This window comes from Macaca fascicularis, chromosome 6 (assembly GCF_037993035.2).
Source record: "Macaca fascicularis isolate 582-1 chromosome 6, T2T-MFA8v1.1".
In the NCBI taxonomy this organism is placed as follows: Eukaryota; Metazoa; Chordata; class Mammalia; order Primates; family Cercopithecidae; genus Macaca; species Macaca fascicularis.
In genome coordinates this window covers 181,387,041-181,407,999 of record NC_088380.1, presented here as the reverse complement: position 1 = coordinate 181,407,999, position 20,959 = coordinate 181,387,041, and the positions used below count along the sequence as shown (strand labels likewise).

The window sequence follows — 20,959 nt, the reverse complement described above, 5'->3', positions numbered from 1 at the left end:
ACTCTTGGTCTACTTTCCTACAGAGAAACAGGTCAAAGTGCTGGGAAGGGGCCTCCTGGTCTTGCCTGGGGTCCACTCTCCTCCTGACCGCAGCCTCAACAATGGGCAGTGTAAGACGATGGTCTTAGATGAATCACAGGTGTGTATTGCCTTTTGGGCCCTGTGGGTGACTGAGTTTTGGATCCCTGGCCTATGCAACCTGAACGGCAGGGGCGGCACTCTCTTTGAGGGCACTTTGGATCTGGTCAGACAGTTGTCAGATTTCCATTTCAGTTTATTTTATTCTGTAGTGACATAATCATAGTCCCTGATCCCTAACATGAAATAAAGGACATTCTTGGCCTTTTCATTCTACTTTTTTTTTTCATTTTAAACAAGAAGTTTATTTAAACAACAAGACACTTGACTTGAAGGGAAAACTATCTAGGATTCTTTTTTGTTTTAGAGTTATTTATCGCTACTTAAAGACAGATTACCCCACATATAACAGCTACATACAAAAAAGTTATAAAATCATCCTTGGTTTTATAATGATAAATGAAAAACATTAAAATTCTCCAGTTGAACAAGGTATGCAAGGATTTTTATTTATTTTATTTTATTTATTTATTTTTTAACAGTGAAAGCAAAATAACGTACTGGAATATAAAGATAAGAGCTGAACAAGCATGCCACTAATGGACAAAGGGGATATTTTCACAGAATCAGTGTTTTCCTCCATCCTGTCTCCACCTGATGTCAATTAAAACATACCATTGGCTGTTTAGTTAAAAAAAAAACACAATATGCTTGTGCACATACATATACCTGTTACTTTATGTATAATAAAGGAATGGGGAAGGGGGAAATGAAAGAACAGAGAAAACTATAAGATAGTAGTCAGGATGTGGTGGAACCAAATTACAGTTTTCTAATTGAGAATGTAATCTTGGTCTTTAAAGAACAGAGTTCTGGAGTAAAGAAGCAGTTTCCCTTTGCAGTAGGCCCCTCCCGCCTGCTGTTGGAACACATCAATTGTATCATCATCCGCCATTTCCAACTGTGCAGGTGTGTCTGTTTCATTGATTGGTTGCCCTCAAATCGGAATCTGATCGCCTCTCTGACAATCCCTGTCGTTCACAATAGGCTCTCATTAGTTTTCTAAGTGGTGTGTGCCTCTTAATCTTAAACTGCACCACAGAAGCATCCTGCCCCGCCACCTTCAAATTAATATGATCATTGTTCTCAGTCTTGACTCCTTCCTTGGGCGTTTCGTCGGCCATGGCCAGCGCCGGAGTCTCCTCAGCGGCCGCTTCACGAAAGAGGTACCAGGTCCGCACCAAACAAGCACACAAGCAGCACCAGGAGCCTTCATTCTATATTTTATGCACGTAGGAACTATTCTCCATGTGCTAAAGTGTGGAAATCCTAAAATGAGTTCCTTAGCACCTGTCTACTCCCATCGGAATGAGAGTGTCATGAAGGCGGGACAGGGAGCTTTTCTGTAATTAACTGCTACTCAGCCCCTTGCATCTAACACAGTATCTGGCTCATCAAAGAAGGAAGGAAGGGTTAGATGAGTGAATGGCATAATCTCTGTCCTCAAGGAACTCACCCTCTCTAAACATACCAATGCAACGTTCTGCAACAGGAGCTCTGAGAGGGAAGGAACAAGGGACTCTAGAAATTAAGGGAAGGGGTACCTGACCCAGCAGGGGAAGGTCAGAGAAGTTTTTTTTTTTTGTTTTTGTTTTTGTTTTTTTTTTTTTTTGAGATGGATTCTCGCACTGTTGCCTGGGCTAGAGTGCAGTGGTGCAATCTTGGCCCACTGCAACCTCTGCCTCCCAGGTTCAAGCAATTCTCCTGCCTCAGCCTCCCTAGTAGCTGGGATTACTGGCATCTGCCACCACGCCCAGCTAATTTTTTGTATTTTTAGTAGAGACGGGGTTTCACCATGTTGGCCAGGCTGGTCTTGAACTCCTGACCTTGTAATTTGCCTGCCTCGGCCTCCCAAAGTACTGGGATTACAGATGTGAGCCACCGCACCCGGTGAAGGTCAGAGAAGTTTTGAGAAGGATGCGGTGGTATACGCAGGGACTTACATAGTGAATATAGTGGGTCAGCCTTCAAGGGAAAAAGTATTGAGAGGTGGAGGGAATAGAATGTGCAAAAATAGGAGAGCACGGAGCACAAACCTGGGCAAGTCTCCCTCACTAGACTGTGGGCTACCTCTTGCTCACTGTTTTCCCAGAGTCTACAGTAGTGATTGGCAAAAGCTAGACATTCAGTAATTCAGTAAGTGTTTGTTAAATGAGTACGTGGAGGAGTAAGGAATGAAGCTTTAGCTGTGATGTAGATATGGCATTGAATCAAGCTTGAATGCACTGGAATGCTGGGGTGAGGATGGAGAGGAAGGGATCTATCTGATAGTGGTTTGAAATTAGTGGAGATGGTAGAGATGGGTTGGTTAGGTGAGCAAGTATGAACAGGCTCTGGCTTTATCCTATCCTCAAGACCACATAGGCTCTGTAATGAGGATCTCAAAGAATCTCAAACTCAGCTCCTGGGGCCTTCCAGTGAAATCCCGGAAACATACCCACCTCTTCTGCGTTTTTCAGCAGAGCAAAAGGTTCTAGGCTATTTGGATTCAAAAGATTATGTCAGCCTTTCCCTGATTTAAGCCTATTAGCTCAAATTTAGAGGTTAGGTGCAAAGCGGTCAATCGGTATCTACTACGTTCTCTGGTGCATTTAGGGTAATGATTTTATATAATCTGCTCAGTTCTTAAGGTTGGGGGTGAGGGTGAGGGGCAGGAAACATTATTTCCTCTATTGAAATCCCCAACTCCATCTATCATTCAGTCAGTGAGTTGCACCAGGGCTGTGCTATGCCAGAAGGCTTTTCCATCACACTTATCACATCTCATGAGGCAGGTGCTCTGAGTGCCAAGTGCCAGCCTCTGTTTACTCTAAAGGCTGAGATCTGAGACCTTGTGTCTGCTCCCAACACCTGTCATGGTTCTACTGTCTTGCACTCTGTGAACTAACCCTATGCCACCCACAGTGCTTCTGGGGCCCTGAACTGCCCCAGAGGGGAGAGGTCCTTCAGGAGGACTGTCCTTCCTTTTGTTCCATCATGGTAACCTACCTTTCCCTGAATAACTTTGTCTACGGTTTGTTCCTTAGAAGCAGAGCCTGGGATAAGGATTCTTGTGCAAATAAATTATTGCGGAAGTATTCTGCCAGAAAATCTGGGAAGCAGCAGTGGAGGCAGGAGAGGGCAGGGGAATAAGATAACTAAAATTGTGATTTCCAGAGAGCCCTGATCCCGGGAGGGACTCTGGAGCAGGAATTGCACTCCAGGGCTTATCCCATCCAAAGGAAAGGGAACTGGCTGTCAGTCGTGGCCACAGGAAAGTGCATAGGCCAGTGGGATGGCTGGTGGGTGGTGAAACTCTGAGGCAGCTCTGGTCAGCCCAGGGCAACCCCCAGCCCAAGGCAATCCCTAGGAAAAGGAAGCAGACATCCTGCAAGGGTATTGGGTGGGGTACTGACAGTATCTGCCACATACCTGCTGACCATCAAAGGCAGAGCTTTAAAGGTTATCATCTCAGCAAATAGACCCAGCGTCAAATCCTACCTCCTCCACTCAGAGCAAGTGACCTCAGGCAAGTCACCTAACCTTACAGAGCCTCCATTTCCACTTTTGCAAAATGGGACTAATGTGAATTTCTAACTTCCAGGATTGTTAGGATGTAGCAAGACAATGCAAGTGAAAGAGGTTAGCATAATGCCTGGCCCTTGGTAAATCCTGACAGCTATTATTACACTTCTTGCCACTGCTGCTATCCTAACAGGTCCAAAGTTAGAAAAGGTTCTGCCCAGCTGGGGTTCTGATCTTTTGCTGAAGGATTACTTATTCCTCTGAAGCACAAAGGGGTGTTTTGCTATAGGGTAACACTGGAGAAATAGGTATGTTTATGTGTAGTATGCATATTTTTGAAACTAAGCTTGGTAGGAGCCTAGTTACAAATCTGGTTGGCATTTGGCAGGTCATGACACATCTTTGGGGTCCAAAGCCTCCTGAGAACTTCTTAAAAAAGAATGAGTTGTTCTAACAGCCTTCGCCAAGAAGTATGTCAACAGTCAACACCTTATTTCCCATGTGAACATCATGCAAATACAGAGCCATAAATTGCTTGCAAATTGCCGTCGCCAGTTACCAGAGTACTTACAGGAGAAGCTTCCTTCCCTTAATTCTTAGCGAGTTTTTGATATGAGATGTAAAGATTGTTACTATTAAATTTTTATTTTATTTTATTTTGAGACAGAGTCTCACTCTGTTGCCCAGGCTGGAGTGGAAGGAAGGAAGGAAGGAAGGAAAGAAGGAAGGAAGGAAGGAAGGAAGGAGGGAGGGAGGGAGGGAGGGAGGGAGGGAGGGAGGGAAGGAAGGAAGGAAGGAAAGAAGGAAGGAAGAAAGGAAGGAAGGAAAGAAGGAAGGAAGGAAGAAAGGAAGGAAAGGAAGGAAGGAAGGAAGGAAGGAAGGAAGGAAGGAAGGAAGGAAGGAAGGAAGGAAGGAAGGAAGGAAAGGAAAGGAGGGCTGTTCTAAGTTAGAATGGAAATTACCACATTAAAAAATGCAAACTAATCTATGGTGGTATAAAGCCGATCAGTGATTGTGTGTGGTTGAGGGAAGGGAAGAGATAGATTATAGACAAGCTTGAGGAAACTTTTGCAGGGGGATATGTTTGTTATCTTGATATTGAGGGTTTCACAGGTATACAGATAATGTATCAAATTGTGCTTTTTTAATCTGTGTAGATGTTAGCTGTCAGTTGCACCTTGAAAAAGTTGTAAATAACAAAATGAATGACTTCCCTGTTTTTTAATGCTATCTTTTAAAAAATTGATGGTGGATATGTTCCCATCTTGAAATGTAGGAGCATAAGATCAGTCATCAGCCAATAAGAAAGAACAGCTGGATGTCCTAATGTAACTTATATGTCTTAACAGTTAAAAGAATAGGGATGCCTACCTGTCTATGCATTCCTTAAAACTGTGTGTGTGGGCAATGCTCTGGGAGGAAGCTCTCCAGCCCCTATCTGAGATTTCAAGAGGTGGGTTATCTTAAAAATCTAGAGACTGGGTCGGGCGCAGTGGCTCTTGCCTGTAATCCCGGCACTTTGGGAGGCCAAGGCAGGAGGGTCACCTGAGATCAGGAGTTTGAGACCAGCCAGACCAACATGGAGAAACCCCTGTGTCTACTAAAAATATAAAATTAGCCAGGCATGGTGGTGCATGACTGTAATCCCAGCTACCGGGAAGACTGAGGCAGGAGAATTGCTTGAACCTGGGAGGCAGAGGTTGTGGTGAGCTGAGATTGTGCCATTGCACTCCAGCCTGGGTAACAAGAGTGAAACTCCACTTCAAAAAAAAAAAAAAAAAAAAAATTGGAGACTGTTCATGGTGACTCATGCCTATAATCCCAGTGCTTTGGAAAGTCAAAGGGAGAAAATTGCTTGAGCCCAGAAGTTCAAGACCAGCCTGGGCAACATAGTGAAACCCCATCTCTACAATTTTTTTTTTAATTACCAGACATGGTGGCACATGCCTGTAGTACAAGCTACTCAGGAGGCTGAGGCAGGAGGATCACTTAAGCCAAGGAGCCCAAGGCTGTGGTGAGCTGTGATTTTGCCCCTGCATTCCAGCCTGGATGACAGAGTTAGACTCTGTTTCAAAAAACAAACAAACAAACAAAAATTAATAATAAAAAAATTTAATCTAGAAAATCTTGTGCCAAGATAATCCAATGTGTGGATTCCTTTGGTGGAAATCCAGTTTCAATGATGTGCCCTAGAGAAGCTTGTAAATATTTATTGACTTGAATAGAATATTAAAGTTTTTAAAAAATCTTCCTTGATTGAGCTGGTGATTTTCCAGCTTAGCCTGACATTGAAACATGTGGGGCTTGAGCCCTTTCAGCTCTCACTGGGAGGCTGGACAGAGGACGTGGGAGACATTTGGTGTCTCAGTGTGGATGGGCTCCAGCGCCAAGCTCATAGGAGGACTCTAGACTCCTGCCTTCTCCCTGCAGCTGAGGGCGTCCCCACCCCTCACATTCCCCTTTCTAAGCTACAAACAAGTAAAACACACACACTGACACCAACACACAACTGTGAGGCATTAGAAGTGAATTTTTTTTTTTTTTTTTTTTTTGAGATAGAGTCTCACTCTTTTGCTCAGGCTGGGGTGCAGTGGTGCAATCTCAGTTCACTGCAACCTCCACCTTCTGGGTTCACGTGATTCTCCTGCCTCAGCCTCCTGAGTAGCTGGGATTACAGGTGCGTGCCACCATGCCCAGCTAATTTTTGTATTTTTAATAGAGACGTGGTTTCACCATGTTGGCCAGACTGGTCTCGAACTCCTCACCTCAGCTGTTCCACAGGCCTTGGCCTCTCAAAGTGCTAGGATTACAGGTGGGGGCCACCATGCCTGACTTGAAGAGAAATCTTGCTCCCATCCATCCATCCATCCATGCTTTTATCTATCTGAGAACTCTCTGCTGAACACCTACTGTGTTTCAGGTGAAGTGCAAGGACTAAGTGATTAAAACAAGCACAACGCCTGCCCTCAGGGAGTTTACATTCCAGAGCAATCGACACAATGGTCAAATCACCAGAAACCAAAGGTAAAATTGCAAGTGGGGTAAGTGCTATAAAGGCAAAATAAATGCCTGTAAACAGCAAATCATGGGGAGATTTGGCTTAATAATGAATACAAAGAAGGACAGCTTCCCAGAGGTGATAAGAAATTTGAAAGAAGAGCAAGCGCTAACCAGGTAAAGAAGGCGGGGAGCATTTTAGGCAGGATGGATGGCATGTGCAAAGGCACAATCGGGGGTTGGGGGAAGCATGGTGCAATGGAAGAATTGACCAATGGCCTCTGGGGCTGGAACTCAGACAGCAAGGAGAAGAGAAACCAGCAAGATAAGTGGCGACCAAGACACATGACTCATTACAGGCCATGGTGAGGAAGTGCCAACTGTCAATTTCCCCAGAAGACCACCAAGAAAATGAACAAAACAAAATCCAAGTGAAACAAAACAAAAGGCGCATTCATCCAGCAAAGCTAGACCTATTGCAATAACGGAGAACACACCGTTAACAGAGTTTTAATAATGTCTTCAAAGGGAAAGGTCAGGGGAGGATAGTTATAGAATTTTAGAGCTTGGGCTGGAGGACTGAAGGCTGGTTTTGCAAGGCTGAGAATTAGCTGGGATTAGGCGAAGTTGATACCATAGTGGCCTCAGATCTGTGGACTCAGTGAGACAGTCTCTCTCTGTCACCCAGGCTGGAGTGCAGTGGCATAATCTCAGCTTACTGCAACCTCCACCTCCCAGGTTCAAGTGATTCTCCTGCCTCAGGCACCCAAGTAGCTGGGATTATAGACATGCACCACCCTGCCCAGCTAATTTTTGTATTTTTAGTTGAGACAGAGTTTCACCACGTTGGCCAGGCTGGTCTTGAACTCATAACCTCCAGTGATCCACCCACCTTGGCCTCCCAAAGTGGGTGCTGGGATTACAGGTGTGAGCCACCACGCCGGCCGAGGAGAGAGTCTTAAAGTGAGGTTTGTCATTTGTCTTCTTACATATAAGCTCTTTCAGTTGGTTCAAATACTTATCTCCAAGGAGCAGGTCTTTCTTACAGTGCATAGCTGGGTGATCTTCACTTACCCTCAGTAGTGCTTAAGAATGGACTGAAGGTCGGGCACCGTGACTCATGCCTGTAATCCTGACACTTTGGGAGGCTGAGGCAGGTGGATCACGAGGTCAGGAGTTCAAGACCAGCCTGGCCAAGATGGTGAAACCCCGTCTCTACTAAAAATATATAAATTAGCTGGGCGTGGTATCTGACACCTGTAATCCCAGCTACTCGGGAGGCTGAGGCAAATAATTGCTTGAACTCGGGAGGCGGAGGTTGCAGTGAGCCGAGATCGTGCCACTGCACTCCAGCCTGTGTGATAGAGTGAGACTCTGTCTCACAAAAAAAAAAAAAAAAAAAAAAGAATAGACTGAAAATAATTTCCAGTCTAGTATTAACACAGTAGCAGGGAATTAGGTTGCTTTCAGTTCTGAGGTTTGATATTATCCTAAGTGCAAGGGCAAATCATGAATGGGTTTTGCATTCCCCTTTACTTCTGTCCTGGCCATGGAGTAGTGGAAGGAGCATAGGATCAGCCACCATCACAAAGTCACTCTTTCATCTGTCTGGTGGGAACATAGGAAAAGATGACTTCCTATTTTTTTTTCCTTGTTTATATCCAAGTTTTTTGTTTTCTGAGGTGGAGTTTTGCTCTTGTTGCCCAGGCTGGAGTGCGGTAGCATGAACTCAGCTCACTGCAACCTCCGTCTCCAGGATTCAAGTGATTCTCCTGCCACAGCCTCTCGAGTAGCTGGGATGACAGGCGTGCACCACCACGCCCAGCTAAGTTTTATATTTGTAGTAGAGAAGGGGTTTCGCCATGCTGGCCAGGCTGGTCTCAAACTCCTGATCTCAGGTGATCCGCCCACCTAGGCCTCCCAAAGTGCTAGGATTACAGATGTAAGCCACCACGCCCAGCCCCAACTTTTGTCTTTACTTGTCCGTCTGGGTTAGCAGTGGTTGAGAAGAGACACTTGTCCGTCTGGGTTAGCAGTGGTTGAGAAGAGACACTTGGGGCAAAACAGCCTTGTATTCCTTACTCAGTGCTGTCACTTGGTATCTCTGACCCTCAGCCTAGTTTATAAGGTCTAAGCAGTTTCCTCATCTCTAAAGGGAGGATAATAATGGCATTTACTTGATCAGAGTTAGAGTGCAGATTAAATGAGCTCTGCGTGTAAATTCCTAGTGCTGCCTGACATATGGCACGTGCAGAAACATCAATTACTGCGGTTACTTTCACACTGAACTACAGAGCTGAGAAGGTCTCCAGAAGCCCCACGTCATCCCATGGCCCTCTAAAGGCAACTGCTAACTAATTTGCCGAGGAATCTCGTCTAAGTCACTGCTGGGGTGATCTCAAGTATTTTGCTTGGCCTGCAACACTGCCTCTGCTCCCTAAACCCAGGACCTTGCCTGTCTATGTGTTCCTTCTGGAAATGCATCCTAACGGGCCATGTGCGAGTCTTTTCTCCACAAGTCTGCAAGTGACGCGGGGGCAGGGAATGTGCTTCCAGAGCTTTTATTCTGCCCGCGGTAAGAGCTCAAGGGCTCAGTTCATTCAAATGACATATCTCGAGACCCACTCAGGGCCGCGGCTGGGTGGGAAGCATTCTTAGAACCTGCTCCTGGGGGTCCTCCCCTGGGTGGAAGGCAAAGAACCCAGACAATGTTCTCGTAGGGTAAAACATTCACCAACTGAGGGCTTAAGGAGAGCCTTACAGAAAGCGATGCTTCAATGGGGTTTATCAAAACATGCTTATACATTATTGCTTTAACATAAGTAAAACATGCAAATGGCAAAAATTGAAATAGTTCTGAAATAGGTGAGAGTGAAAAGTAAGTCTTCCTCCCAATCCTGCAGGCTTCCTCCCAGAGGGCCCCACTGCTTCTGGTTTCTACCTGCAAATCCCAGCACAGACATCCCTTCTATAAACTTCTCCCCCAGCACACTCCATGCTTTCACTTAATTTATAACTTGGGGATGGGTTTTCATCGGTCTACACTCATCTCCGTTGTTATTATTACAATTAACTGTACATGAGCAGATTCCATTGATAGAGACAGAATGGCCATTTCCTGTTGTTGTTTTCTTTTTCCTGCTATAACCAATCATGCTTCAATGAATGATTTCTTAGAGCGCTTATGTGAGGAGTGCATAAAAACATAGAAAATTCCCAGAAGTAGATTTGGCTGGATTGAAATATATTCATGGACTTTTTTTTTTTTTTTTTGTAGAGTTGGGGTCTCACTGTAGTGCCCAGGCTGGCCTGGAACTACTGGCCTCAAGCAGTCTTCCTGCCCTGGCCTCCCAGAGCACTAGGATTACAGGCATGAGTCACCACACCCAGCCCTGCGATTCTGATAGATATTTCCACGTTGCCTTTCTGAGAAACAGTAAGTGTGTGTGACCCTTGTCAACAACCAGTGATGGCTGAGCAGGGTACGGAGGGTTTCCTAGCAGGTTTGCAGGTGGATCAGGTGGACCCCTGACCCTAGAAGGATGCGAGGGAACAGGATCCCCAGTAGGGGGCACAGCCTGTGTCCGGGCATGGCAAGCTGGTGTGTGGAGGGAGCCACCGGGGAACATGAGTGTTCAGTGCAAGAAGACAGGAGTAAGGCAGCCGGTGGCAACCTGGGCTGGCTGGGAGCGCCTGGACATCTTGCTGCCCTGCTGGGGCAGCTCCTTGGAGGCCCTTGGGAGATTGAGGGGGTTTTAAGGAAAGTAATGCAATCAAATTTCTTTTTAAGAAGCACCATTCTGGCAGAATGCAGAGAGGCTGGCAGAGAAGAGATTGGGTGAGGGGATACAGTAATAGCGCTGAAGGAAAATGATGAGACTTGAAGAAAGGGAAAGTTTTGTGACTCCAGATGAGGGAATGCTTTTGAGAGATCTTTAGGGAGTAGGTTGGACAAACAGTAGCTTAGTTTATCTACTATTATGAGATTCCCTATCTATGTGATTTTCTCAAAAACTTGAAATATTTAAAAAAGCATCATCTTCATGTTTTGTGTAACTCTGGTAACATATTTTTTATTAGTCTATTTGCATAGCAGGCCCAGTGTACTATGAGGGCGAACCCAGATGGAGTCGGGTTGGTACGGTGCTCTCAGGAGACCCGGGTGTGGCGATTTAGAAAGAATATCCAGTTCTCTTGGCATGAGTAAAGGGGATAAGGATGCCAGGATTGGGCTGAGGATTAAGTCTCCACAACTCTTTTGAGGGTTTGTAAAAACTTTCCTTCTCTCACAGCTCAGGCGACAGAGGGAGACTCTGTCTCAAAAAGAAAAAAGAAAAAAAATTTCCTTCTCTCAGTCAAAAGCAAAAGAAATAATCAAGTTACTTTTCTGCGAAAGTTCCAAAAGTTCCCCATTGTCTCAAAAAAAGTCATGAAGTACTTACCTACGTTCTAGGGATCATGAAGGACAGCTTATAGACATATGCAGGTGCTTATGCCCATTTTGCTGAGAACATTACTGAGTTTCAGAGAGAGGAAGTAGCTGCAGACTCAGAAATAGAGCCCAGCTTAGTAAAAGCCTGCACACAGACTTGGGAGATCCTGGATATTTGGATGATGGCAGTAGGTCTCTCTCTAGAAAGTTCCCTGGATTAAGACCTTTTCTGGAAGGCCATCGACCCCCAGAGGATTTAAGCAACAGGTTCCGCCTTCAGAAAGCATCATCCTAAAAGCATTGTCTTCTGAAAATATTGGGTCCTTCGGGCCTGTGTTGAGCCAGAGGTTGAATAGTATCGATGTGTTGTACAACAGATGCTCAATATTAATTCTCCAAATTAAATGTCGGTGGATGTCAAAGGGAGTGGGCACAAGAATGACCTGGATAAATGGAAATGTAAAGAAATATAAAGAAGAAAGTCAGCTGCTCTGAGCTGGTGCCTGTGGACAAACACCAGGAAAACCGAAAACAGGTTGGTCTGAGGACCCCACTGGGAGAGACACTGCTCTATTTGAAAATTCTATTAATTGAGGCACAGCTAGTTCTAATATAATTGTCACATGGAATTATTCCTGTAGTCGAGAAAGGAGAAATGAGTAAGAAAATGAGCTCACAACTGGGAAGGCTAGTGTCAAATTCTGCAAGTCACATGGTCAGGTGATGACTTAGACATGTGTAAGATTCAGTTCAGTATTTTCTGGAAGGTACTGACTTGGTCCAGGGAAAAGAGTGATACATTGAGAATAATGGTCACTAAGGGAGGAGACAGTCTTTTCATTCACTTCACTTCCTTTTGACAGCTAGAAAACCTGCCTTCTGCTTCAGCATGTGTTGGGCGCTGGAGACTCAGGATGAATCTGATGTAGCCTCTAGGAGTTGGTAGTTACTAGAAGTGAAGGAGAGGAAGCTGGAGGAAAGGTGGTAAGGAGTGGAATCGAGGTGAAAGGAGGGAAGAAAAGAGAGAGGATGAAGGAGAAGAGTAGATTCGAGGAAGAGCAAACATTTCCCAGTGCTTACTCCCACAGTTCCTTAACTGTGAACCAATCCTCCTAGTTTGCTGCAGCGAACTCCAAGGATGTTCCAGGCTATTTTAAATTTCAAGGAAAAACACAGTGATACTTGAAGTTTTTTTTTTTTTGTTTTTTTGGTTTTTTTTTTTGAGATGGAGTCTCACGCTGTCACCTGGGCTGGAGTACAGTGGTGTGATTTCGGCTCACTGCAACTTCCACCTCCTGGGTTCAAGCGATTCTCCTGCCTCAGTCTCCCAAGTAGCTGGGATTACAGGTGCCTGCCACCACGCCAGACTAATTTTTGTATTTTTAGTAGAGGTGGGGTTTCACCATGTTGGCCAGGCTGGTCTCCAACTCCTGACTTCAGGTGATCTGCCTAGGCCTCCCAAATTTCGGGATTACAGGCATGAGCCACCTCGCCTGGCCTGATCCTTGATTTTTACAGCACTCTGTGCACTGCTAGCCCTAGGTAGCTCCCAGTTTCAGTGTTAGATTGTGCTGCATTGTTTTTGATGACATAGTAGCTTTGGTTTTCTGCAGTTGCTGCAATAAAACACAAGTAGAGCAGGAAAATCAATGTGGAATTGGAAATGAGGATGGCGGTGTCTCTGCTTCCCAAGGCTTGGGAAGCTGTGGGGTACCCAGCAAGCATACATGTCATTTATTTTGTTCTTAAGTAATCATGGCTATTGAAGAATGAAACAAACATATTATTGTTCTTTGTATTTATGTGTGCTACTTTTTTTCAGATTGCTACTAAATTGTTAGGATATGGATACTTACTAACTCCTTTGGAGCTAATTGCTTAATGAATAGAACTTTTTGATATTTCTTTTTGCCTAGGGACACCATGAAATGCTGAAATGCTCAGGGCACTGAACAGAGAAAGTTTGGGAGCTGCTTTTTACTCTGTTCTTGCAACATGTAATTCTCTTTAATTTAATTCCTGCACTGACACTATTAGTTAGATACTATTACTCTTTCACTTTTGAGAAAACAGGTTCAGTGAAGACCAACATCCTACAGCTAGTTAGCGCTAGAAAGAGAAATGACTCTAGCTCAGCCTGACAGAATGTCTGTGTTCCTGGCCACTACTCTAGCTCTCAGATACTTAGGATGTCCAATTAGCCAGTGCACCCTAAGCATTAGGAAAGCTTAGTTTTACTGTATTACTAACAAGGCCACATTATTCTTTCATCCTATTAAACTATACCCACGTCTTATCCTCTAATTTGAAATCCCTTGATGTCTGGGCAGCGCAGCCCTCTGAGTCAGATCACTGGCTCCACTGCTGTGATCGTGGACAGGAACAGAGCCCTGGGGACCCATGGAGTCATATGCCCTTTAAATACGGCCAGGCCCTTTTCCAGGCACCAGGAGGTATTCTTTCTGAGGAATGAGAAAAACTTGGAGAGAGTTCAGAAAAACAAAACAAAAAAACAGCCACTGTGATCACAGGGTGGGAATCAAAGAATATTACAGTGTTAGAAACTAGCTAATCAACCCTTCATGACACCAAGGAGAAAACAGGCCCAGGAGAGGGGTGGGTGGCTAACACCTTGTCTAAGGCTACGGCGTGAGTTGGTGGCCGAGCTGGGGTGAGATCCAGCTCCCTCGATGTAAGCCACTGGGCAAAAATCAGGCTGAAGAAGAAAACTGCAGAAGCCTCAGTTGGAGACTCAGACATTATGTTCACCTTCAACCAACCTTCAGGGTGACCTTCAAAGGTTCCCCTCAGGTGCCCACATGGATTGTGCCTGGCCCTCTGTGCTACATATTACATGTTTTACCCCACCAGGTCTGACTTAGGTGCTACATTTTTAAAACCAAGCAACTGAGGCTCAAAACAAGGAACACTTGCAAACTAGGCAGGAACTGAGGTGGGACTCAAATCCAGCTCGGACAGATTCCCATGACACAAGATGTTCCTCATATACCTCTTGCCATGTTTAGGTGGATGGGAGAGGATTATATGAAACTGTTAGCTGCCGTTCCCAACATGATCATCATTTTGGGGGAGTTCTAAATTCCCACTGGACTTCAACTCTGAACACATGCAGAGATCTTCCAGTTGTCTGATTCAGAGGGGAGGTTTCCTGGGGTTTTCAGAAGGAAGCCATGAACTCTCATCATCTAGCTATGTCTAGTTCAGGAGTGGGCAAACATTTTCTGTAAATATTTCAGGCTTTGCAGGTCTCTGTTGCTGCCACTACTCACCTCTTCTGCTGTAGCATGAACACAGCCACAGAACAATGCACCCGTGGATGGAAGTGGCTGTGTTCTCATAAAACTCTATTTATAAAAAACAATGACATGCTGTAGTTTGCTAACCCCTGCTATAGTTAGTCCTATATCCAGCCAACAGCCCCTTTCTGATTTAGCTGCAAAATTTGCCTGAAACACATTTCAACATAGAGGCCTTTACTTCAGGGGCTGTTACATTTTTGCAGGGGCTGAGGGTGAGGAGAAGGAGGAAGGCACATAGCCCAATGAGAATCCCAAAAATGCTCTCACAAGGACACGCAAATGTGCAAACAATTTTGCACACGCTTCTGGGGCATCGTGGACATATAACCTCTCCATTCTTAAGAGCTCCATGAACGCATCTTGGCTTTCTAGAAACTGCAGAGATGGGTACAGCTGGTTGGCATAAGAGCATCAGCCTGAGAATGTCAGAACTGAGGAAGATTTGGTAGTGTGCCAAAGTACTGGTTATCACAGAGTTTCATCTCAGCACAAAACTGCCCAGCTAAAGGGTATGTGTCTGAACTCTCTTGGGGGATACGTGTAGCTACGTGATCTTGTTTTGCTCAATGGGATACAGTAGAAGTGACAGGTACCACTTCCAGGCCCTGATCTTAAAGACTAGGTATATGCTTCCCAGCCTTCTTTCCCCTGCCACTGACTAGGAGGTAGTGAGAATGGGACAGTCCTCTTGGACCCAAATGCAGAAGCTGTATGCTGAAGATAGAAAAGATATCTCACTACCTGAACTGCCTACTTCTGGGCTGTTAGGTAAGAGTGAAAAAAACTTCACTCTTGTTTAAGTCACTGTATTTCTAGATCTCTTTGTTACAACAGCAAAACTTGTACCTAGTACTGACTATCTATTTTCCAAGGCCCAGTACAAAATGCAAATGTGGAGGTTCTTGTTAGAAATGGATTAAGAATTTAAGCTGGGTGTGGTGACTCATGCCTGTAATCCTACCATTTTGGGAGGCTGAGGCAGGCAGATCATTTGAGGTCAGGAGTTCAAGACCAGCTTGGCCAACATGACGAAACCCTGTCCCTACTAAAAATACAAAAATTAGCTGGGTGTGGTGGCAGGTGCCTGTAATCCCAGCTACTTAGGAGGTGGAGTCAGGAGAATCGCTTGAACCTGCGAGGCGGAGGTTGCAGTGAGCCGAGATTGCGCCATTGCACTCCAACCTGGATGACAGAGCGAGACTCCGTCTTGAAAAAGAAAAGAAAAGAAAAAGAAAAAAATGATTAAAGAATTTCAAGACAGTGACAGCAGAGTACAAAGTCATGTGCCCATCTTTCAGCCTTCCAAGGGAGATGGTTCACTCCTGTTTTCTAACGCCTGAAATGTAAAGGTCTTGAGTCCAGAGGTTGCGAGAACAGGTTCTGGATAAGGCTGCCTAGGTTCAACATCTGGTTCCATTACTTACCAGGTGTGTGAGCCCGGGCAGACCTCAGCTTTCATCTGTAAAATGGCAATAGGAATAAAAGACTCTGCCTCATTGCTTTGGTATGAGGACTAAATAAGGTAACACAGGCAAATAACTTAGCATTTAGTGAGCACTTTATAAGTGTTTCCTTTCATTCCTGGTACATAATGAATTGATAAACTAGATTTTCTAAACTTCTTCAGACATTCATGTGCATCTGTTCTACTCTCTCCAGTCCCTTCTTGTTTCTGTCTAGCTTTTGGTTCCTCTCATTCACCTACTTCTCTTCCTTTGCTGCAATGTTAGACTAGGCAGGTGTTTTTTTTGTTATTGTTTTGTTTTTAAATCAGGACAAAATGGTTATACTTAACTGAGCGTAATTTATTAAAATAATTGCCTTAATGAATACTAATTATTAAATGTTCATTTACTTATGTGCTTCCCTTTGCCTGTATATAAACTTCATGTTAGTCATTATGAAACAAGACATGCAGCAAACTGTGTAATTACAGACAAAACATTTAAGACACAAACCAATAAAAATCAAAGGTAGGAGAAAAATGCTTTGAAGAGAGCTGGGGAGTTGTTTGGACTTCCCGTGTCCTGCCAAGAACCTTCGGTGGGAGGCAGGGGCAGGAGGTGGGGTGTGGGGCAATGGCCCTGAGATCTGTGTGCCAGGCCTCTCTATCCAAGACAGAGAGGAAATGAGAAAAGACCAAGGAGCCACGATGTCACATCTTTAAACAAGTGGAAAGAGATGAACTGCAGGCCCCCAGAGCCCTCCTTCTCTCGGGGAGGGCATGGAGTACAGGTGGGGGAAGCATCTTCATGGAAGCCAGGTTGACAGTGGGTCCCTGCCTTCTCCGTTCTCACCGTTTACTGAGTGACGGTTAAGGGATGAATCGTGTCCCCCCTGCTAAATTCATATATGGAAGTCCTAACGTCCAGTCCCTCGAAATGTGACCTTATTTGGAGGCAGGGTCTTTGCAGAAGTCATCAAGTTAAACTGAGGACATTTTGGGCCCAAATCCCATATGACTGGTGTTCTTATAGAAAGTACCACCAGCTGGGCAGCTTAGACCGCAGACATTTATTGCCTCACAGTCCTAGAGGGCAGCAGTCAGACAGCAAGGTATCTGCAGGGTTGGCTCCTTCTGTGGGCTGTGACAGGTCCCCTAGCTCTCACCCCCAGCTTCCGGTAGCTTGTGTCAATCTTTGATGGTCCTGGGATTGTAGAAGCATCACCGGATCTCTGTCTTCATCCGCACACGGTGTTCTCCCTGTGTGCGTGTCTGTGTCCGCATTTTCTCTTTTCATGGACGTCAGTCATACTAGATTACAGCCCACCCTAATGTCCTCAGTTTAACTTGATTACCTCTGTGAAGACTTTATAAAGCCACATTTTGAGATACTGGGGTTTAGGACTCCAAAGTATGAATTTTGGAAAAGACCCAATTCAACCTCTAACAGTGACCTTGGGCAAGTATCTTCCTTTCTGTGAGTTCAGCTTTCCTTTCTGTGAATTCAGTTTACCTATTTGCAAAGTGATACGTTGTGATTAGATAACCTCCAAGGGCTTTTCAGCCCTAAAGTCATATGTAGGTGAAACAAATTCCAGCCCCAAGTCACACAGGGGCTAGATACAGCCTTGCCTCAAAGGCTACAGAAAGAAATGCAAAGACTCCAATTTATAGGAGGCAAATGAAGGTGGAAACTGCCCACTATGGCGAAACCACACTTCACTAGAGGTGTCTTTGTGTATTGTTTGGGGGAGGCCCTGACCATTCTTCAAATCTCTGTCTAAGGACTCTGCCAAGTTAAGCAGAGAGACAGATGACAGGAGCGGAGCTAGCCCATCCAGCCACAGGAATTGGCAGTGCTGAGACAATCCATACCACAGATAAAGCTAGAATATATTCTTTCTATATTGAACAATTTTCCATCTGGCATGGAATTTCATGTAAATTCATCATTCATTCATTCAGGAAAAATGTATTGAACACCTAAACATCAGGGCTTGCTTTGGATATTGGAGATACGGGAATGAACAGAACACAGTTTCTGTTCACATGGAACTTTCATTTGCAGGGGTTTGGTGGAGGAGGTGCAGACAACAAAAAAACAAGTAATCCTTTCAGATGATGACGACCGAAGGCAAAGAAGAAAGGAAAGCCGTCCAAAGTCAGAGTGCATATGCATTTACTCTCACCAACTTGTGATGGGCAAGGGACTTTTGCTCTGGCAAGTAGCTTTACTGGCTTCTGGAAGGCCTCTGAGTAGAGATGCTTCCAGATGTAGAGTCTGAGTAACAGGACAGAAGATCAGAAGGAGGGAACCTCCACTTAACCAAATGTCTTCCACTGGGTGTTGTATAAGGAGCAATACCTTTGGAGCCAGACAATTGTATTTATTGTCTTCAATACATACAATCTTGTATTTATTGTTTCAATAAATACAAGTTTTGGGGTAACTTGTTCAACCTTGTATTTATTGCTTTCCAGTGGCATGACCTTGAGCCAGTCCTTTCACCTCTTGCAGTCTGTTCTCCCTTCTGTAAAATGGGGGAATAATTATTAGGTTGGTGCAAAAGTAATTGTGGTTTTTGCCATTACTTTTAAGTGGCAAAAACTGCAATTATTTTTGCACCGACCTAATACAATAATGACCTGATTGGGTGGTTATGAGGACTGGGTGTGATAATGCCTATGAAACTTGCAGGTGATGGAAATTCAATACATTTAGCCACTGTGATGATCAACTCCAGCTGTAGTATGAACGAAAGAGCCCTGGGCTTGGAGTCAGGTGAGCAGAGTTCAAGCACGAGTTTTGCTAGGTCAAAATAGTGAGACTCTGGGAAAGGAGTTCTCTGTGCCTTGGAAAATTCATTCATTCACTCAAATGAGAAAATTTTGCCCTAAACTAGGCATAATAATCTACATTTCCTTGGGTTGTTATGAAGGTTCACAAATCCATACAGGGACTTTATTTAAAGGCAAGCCATTTGTAAAATAGCTGTTCCTGTATCACACAAAGCATCCCTCCTCCTCCCACCACACAGGTTTCCTAAAGCCCTTTATTTCTTTATTTGTCCCCATGTTGACTTCTCTTTAAGCCACAAGGCAGCAGACCTCCAGAGTCAACATGTGTCAAGTGATATCCTAAAACAAGGAGGACCAGGATCCGGGGGAGTGAGGAGAAATGGTAGATGTGGGCATCTGAGCCTGGGATATTGGAAATATCACACTGACCTTGAGACAGACACACCCAGAGTGGATCCGCGGTCATCCTTGAGGCTATGTGATCTTGGAAATGGTATGTGGGCCCTCTGAGTCTCCATTTCCTCATCTGGAACCCAGAAAACCCAGCTCCCGAATCTTAGCTACCATTATTGTCCTGATTATAGAGGATAACAAAGGCAGTAGTGATGATAGCAACAATAATAGCTCCTCACATTTATTGACTGTTTGCACATGGTTCTGTGTGATTTATGTGCTTTACCGCATTTAATCCTCATAATGACCTTATGAGATGGTAATTATTGTAATCCCATTTTGCAGGTGAGGACACAAAGAAGGGTCAAAACAGCTGCCAAAGTCACACAGCTGGGAGTGGCAAAGCCTAGGTTGTGGCTGGGGTCTTTTACTCTAGAGCCCACACTTGTAACCATGACACTGCATTGCCTCTGACAGCACAGTGGTCAAATCACACAACAGCCAGACACAAAACCTGGTACATTGAGGTGCCTGGAACAGGGTGGTTATGATCGTCATTACCACGGTCAGTGTTACCAGCCCACAGATGATGTGATCAGGTGTCTTTTGCCAGTGCTGCTGAGAGCTGCCTGGGAACAGCTTTGGCCAGTGTGCTGATGACCGGCAGCATGCTTGTCTCTATTTGTCCTTAGTGGGTAGTCCTCACTTTTGTTTTGAAACACAAAAATTTAAGGCTAAACTTCTGAGTAGCAGGATTTTCTTAGGGTCATTTTAAGCTCCTAAGTTTTGGGGTAATTTGTTACACAGCAATAGATAACTAAGGTGAGGACACCAGGCTGAAAGGGCATCAGCGTGTAGTGAGTGGGAGGTGTCTGAAGCCTTTGAGGCTCCAAAGTCCCCTTCCTACTCCACTGGTGTCCTTCCCCCAAGAGCAATAACAACTCAACAATAACTCCTCATTCTCAATACATGTGAAGAGTTATTATTATTGTTGGTATTTGGATGTGCCAAAAGCTGAACATCAAGGAACCGTGTGTCCTCGCTGGCAGACCCATGTGTGTGGAACAGGTTGGAATACGATGTGATCTCTGTCAGCTCTTTTACCCCACCAGGGAAGATGATTCTGAGGGAAGGACATGAGTGGTGTATGGGGGAATTTTGGAGCCAGACAGGCTTCAGATGCCTCCCATTTGCTACATGCTTCTTTTCTTTTCTTTTCCTTTCTTTTCCCCTCCCTCCCTTCCTCCCTCCCTCCCTCCCTTCCTCCCTTCCTCCCTCCCTCCCTCCCTCCCTCCCTCCCTTCCTTCCTTCCTTCCTTCCTTCCTTCCTTCCTTCCTTCCTTCCTTCCCTCCCTCCCTCCCTCCTTCCCTCCTTCCTTCCTTCCTTCCTTCCTTCCTTCCTTCCTTCCTTCCTTCCTTCCTTCCTTCCTTCCTTCCTTCCTTTCTTCCTTCCTTCCTTCTTTTTGACAGAGTCTCGCTCTTGTCACCCAGGCTGGAGTGCAGTGGCACAATCTCGGCTCACTGCAACTTCTACCTCCCAGGTTCAAGCAATTCTCCTGCCTTAGCCTCTCAAGTAGCTGAGATTACAGGTGCACATCACCACACCCAGTTAATTTTTGTGTGTGTGTATATATATATATATATATATATATTTTTTTTTTTTTTTAAGTAGAGATGGGGTTTTGCCATGTTGGCCAGGATGGTCTCAAACTCCTCACCTCAGGTGATCTGCCCACCTCGGCCTCCCAAAGTGTTAAGATTACAGGCATGAGCCACTGTGCCCAGCCTACATGCTTATTTTCTTTCAGCCTTGGTGTCCTCGACTTATCTATTTCTGTGTAACAAATTACCCCAAAACTTAGTACCTTAAAATGACGGTATCAGTCATCTCACAGTTTCTGTGGATCAGGAATCCCTTGCAGTTTAGCCTTGT

At 44.9% G+C, this 20,959-nt stretch overlaps 1 protein-coding gene across 1 annotated transcript; it reads right to left on the bottom strand.

Moving 5' to 3' along the window:
• Nucleotides 1-805: 805 nt before the first annotated feature.
• Nucleotides 806-1,349, bottom strand: LOC102128732 (small ubiquitin-related modifier 2-like). The gene is made up of 2 exons (XM_005558889.3): nucleotides 1,114-1,349; nucleotides 806-1,043 (listed from the first exon to the last, which is right to left on the bottom strand). The coding sequence occupies exons 1-2, from the start codon at nucleotides 1,260-1,262 to the stop codon at nucleotides 911-913; spliced, it is 282 nt and encodes a 93-aa protein (XP_005558946.1). The 5' UTR covers nucleotides 1,263-1,349; the 3' UTR covers nucleotides 806-910.
• Nucleotides 1,350-20,959: the final 19,610 nt, after the last annotated feature.

Coding starts and splice junctions, on each gene's coding strand:
- LOC102128732 (XM_005558889.3), bottom strand. CDS start 1,262: ATGGCCGACGAAACGCCCAAGGAAGGAGTCAAGACTGAGAACAATGAT. Junction 1,044..1,113: donor ATGAGAGCCTATTGTGAACG/ACAGGGATTGTC, acceptor AGACACACCTGC/ACAGTTGGAAATGGCGGATG.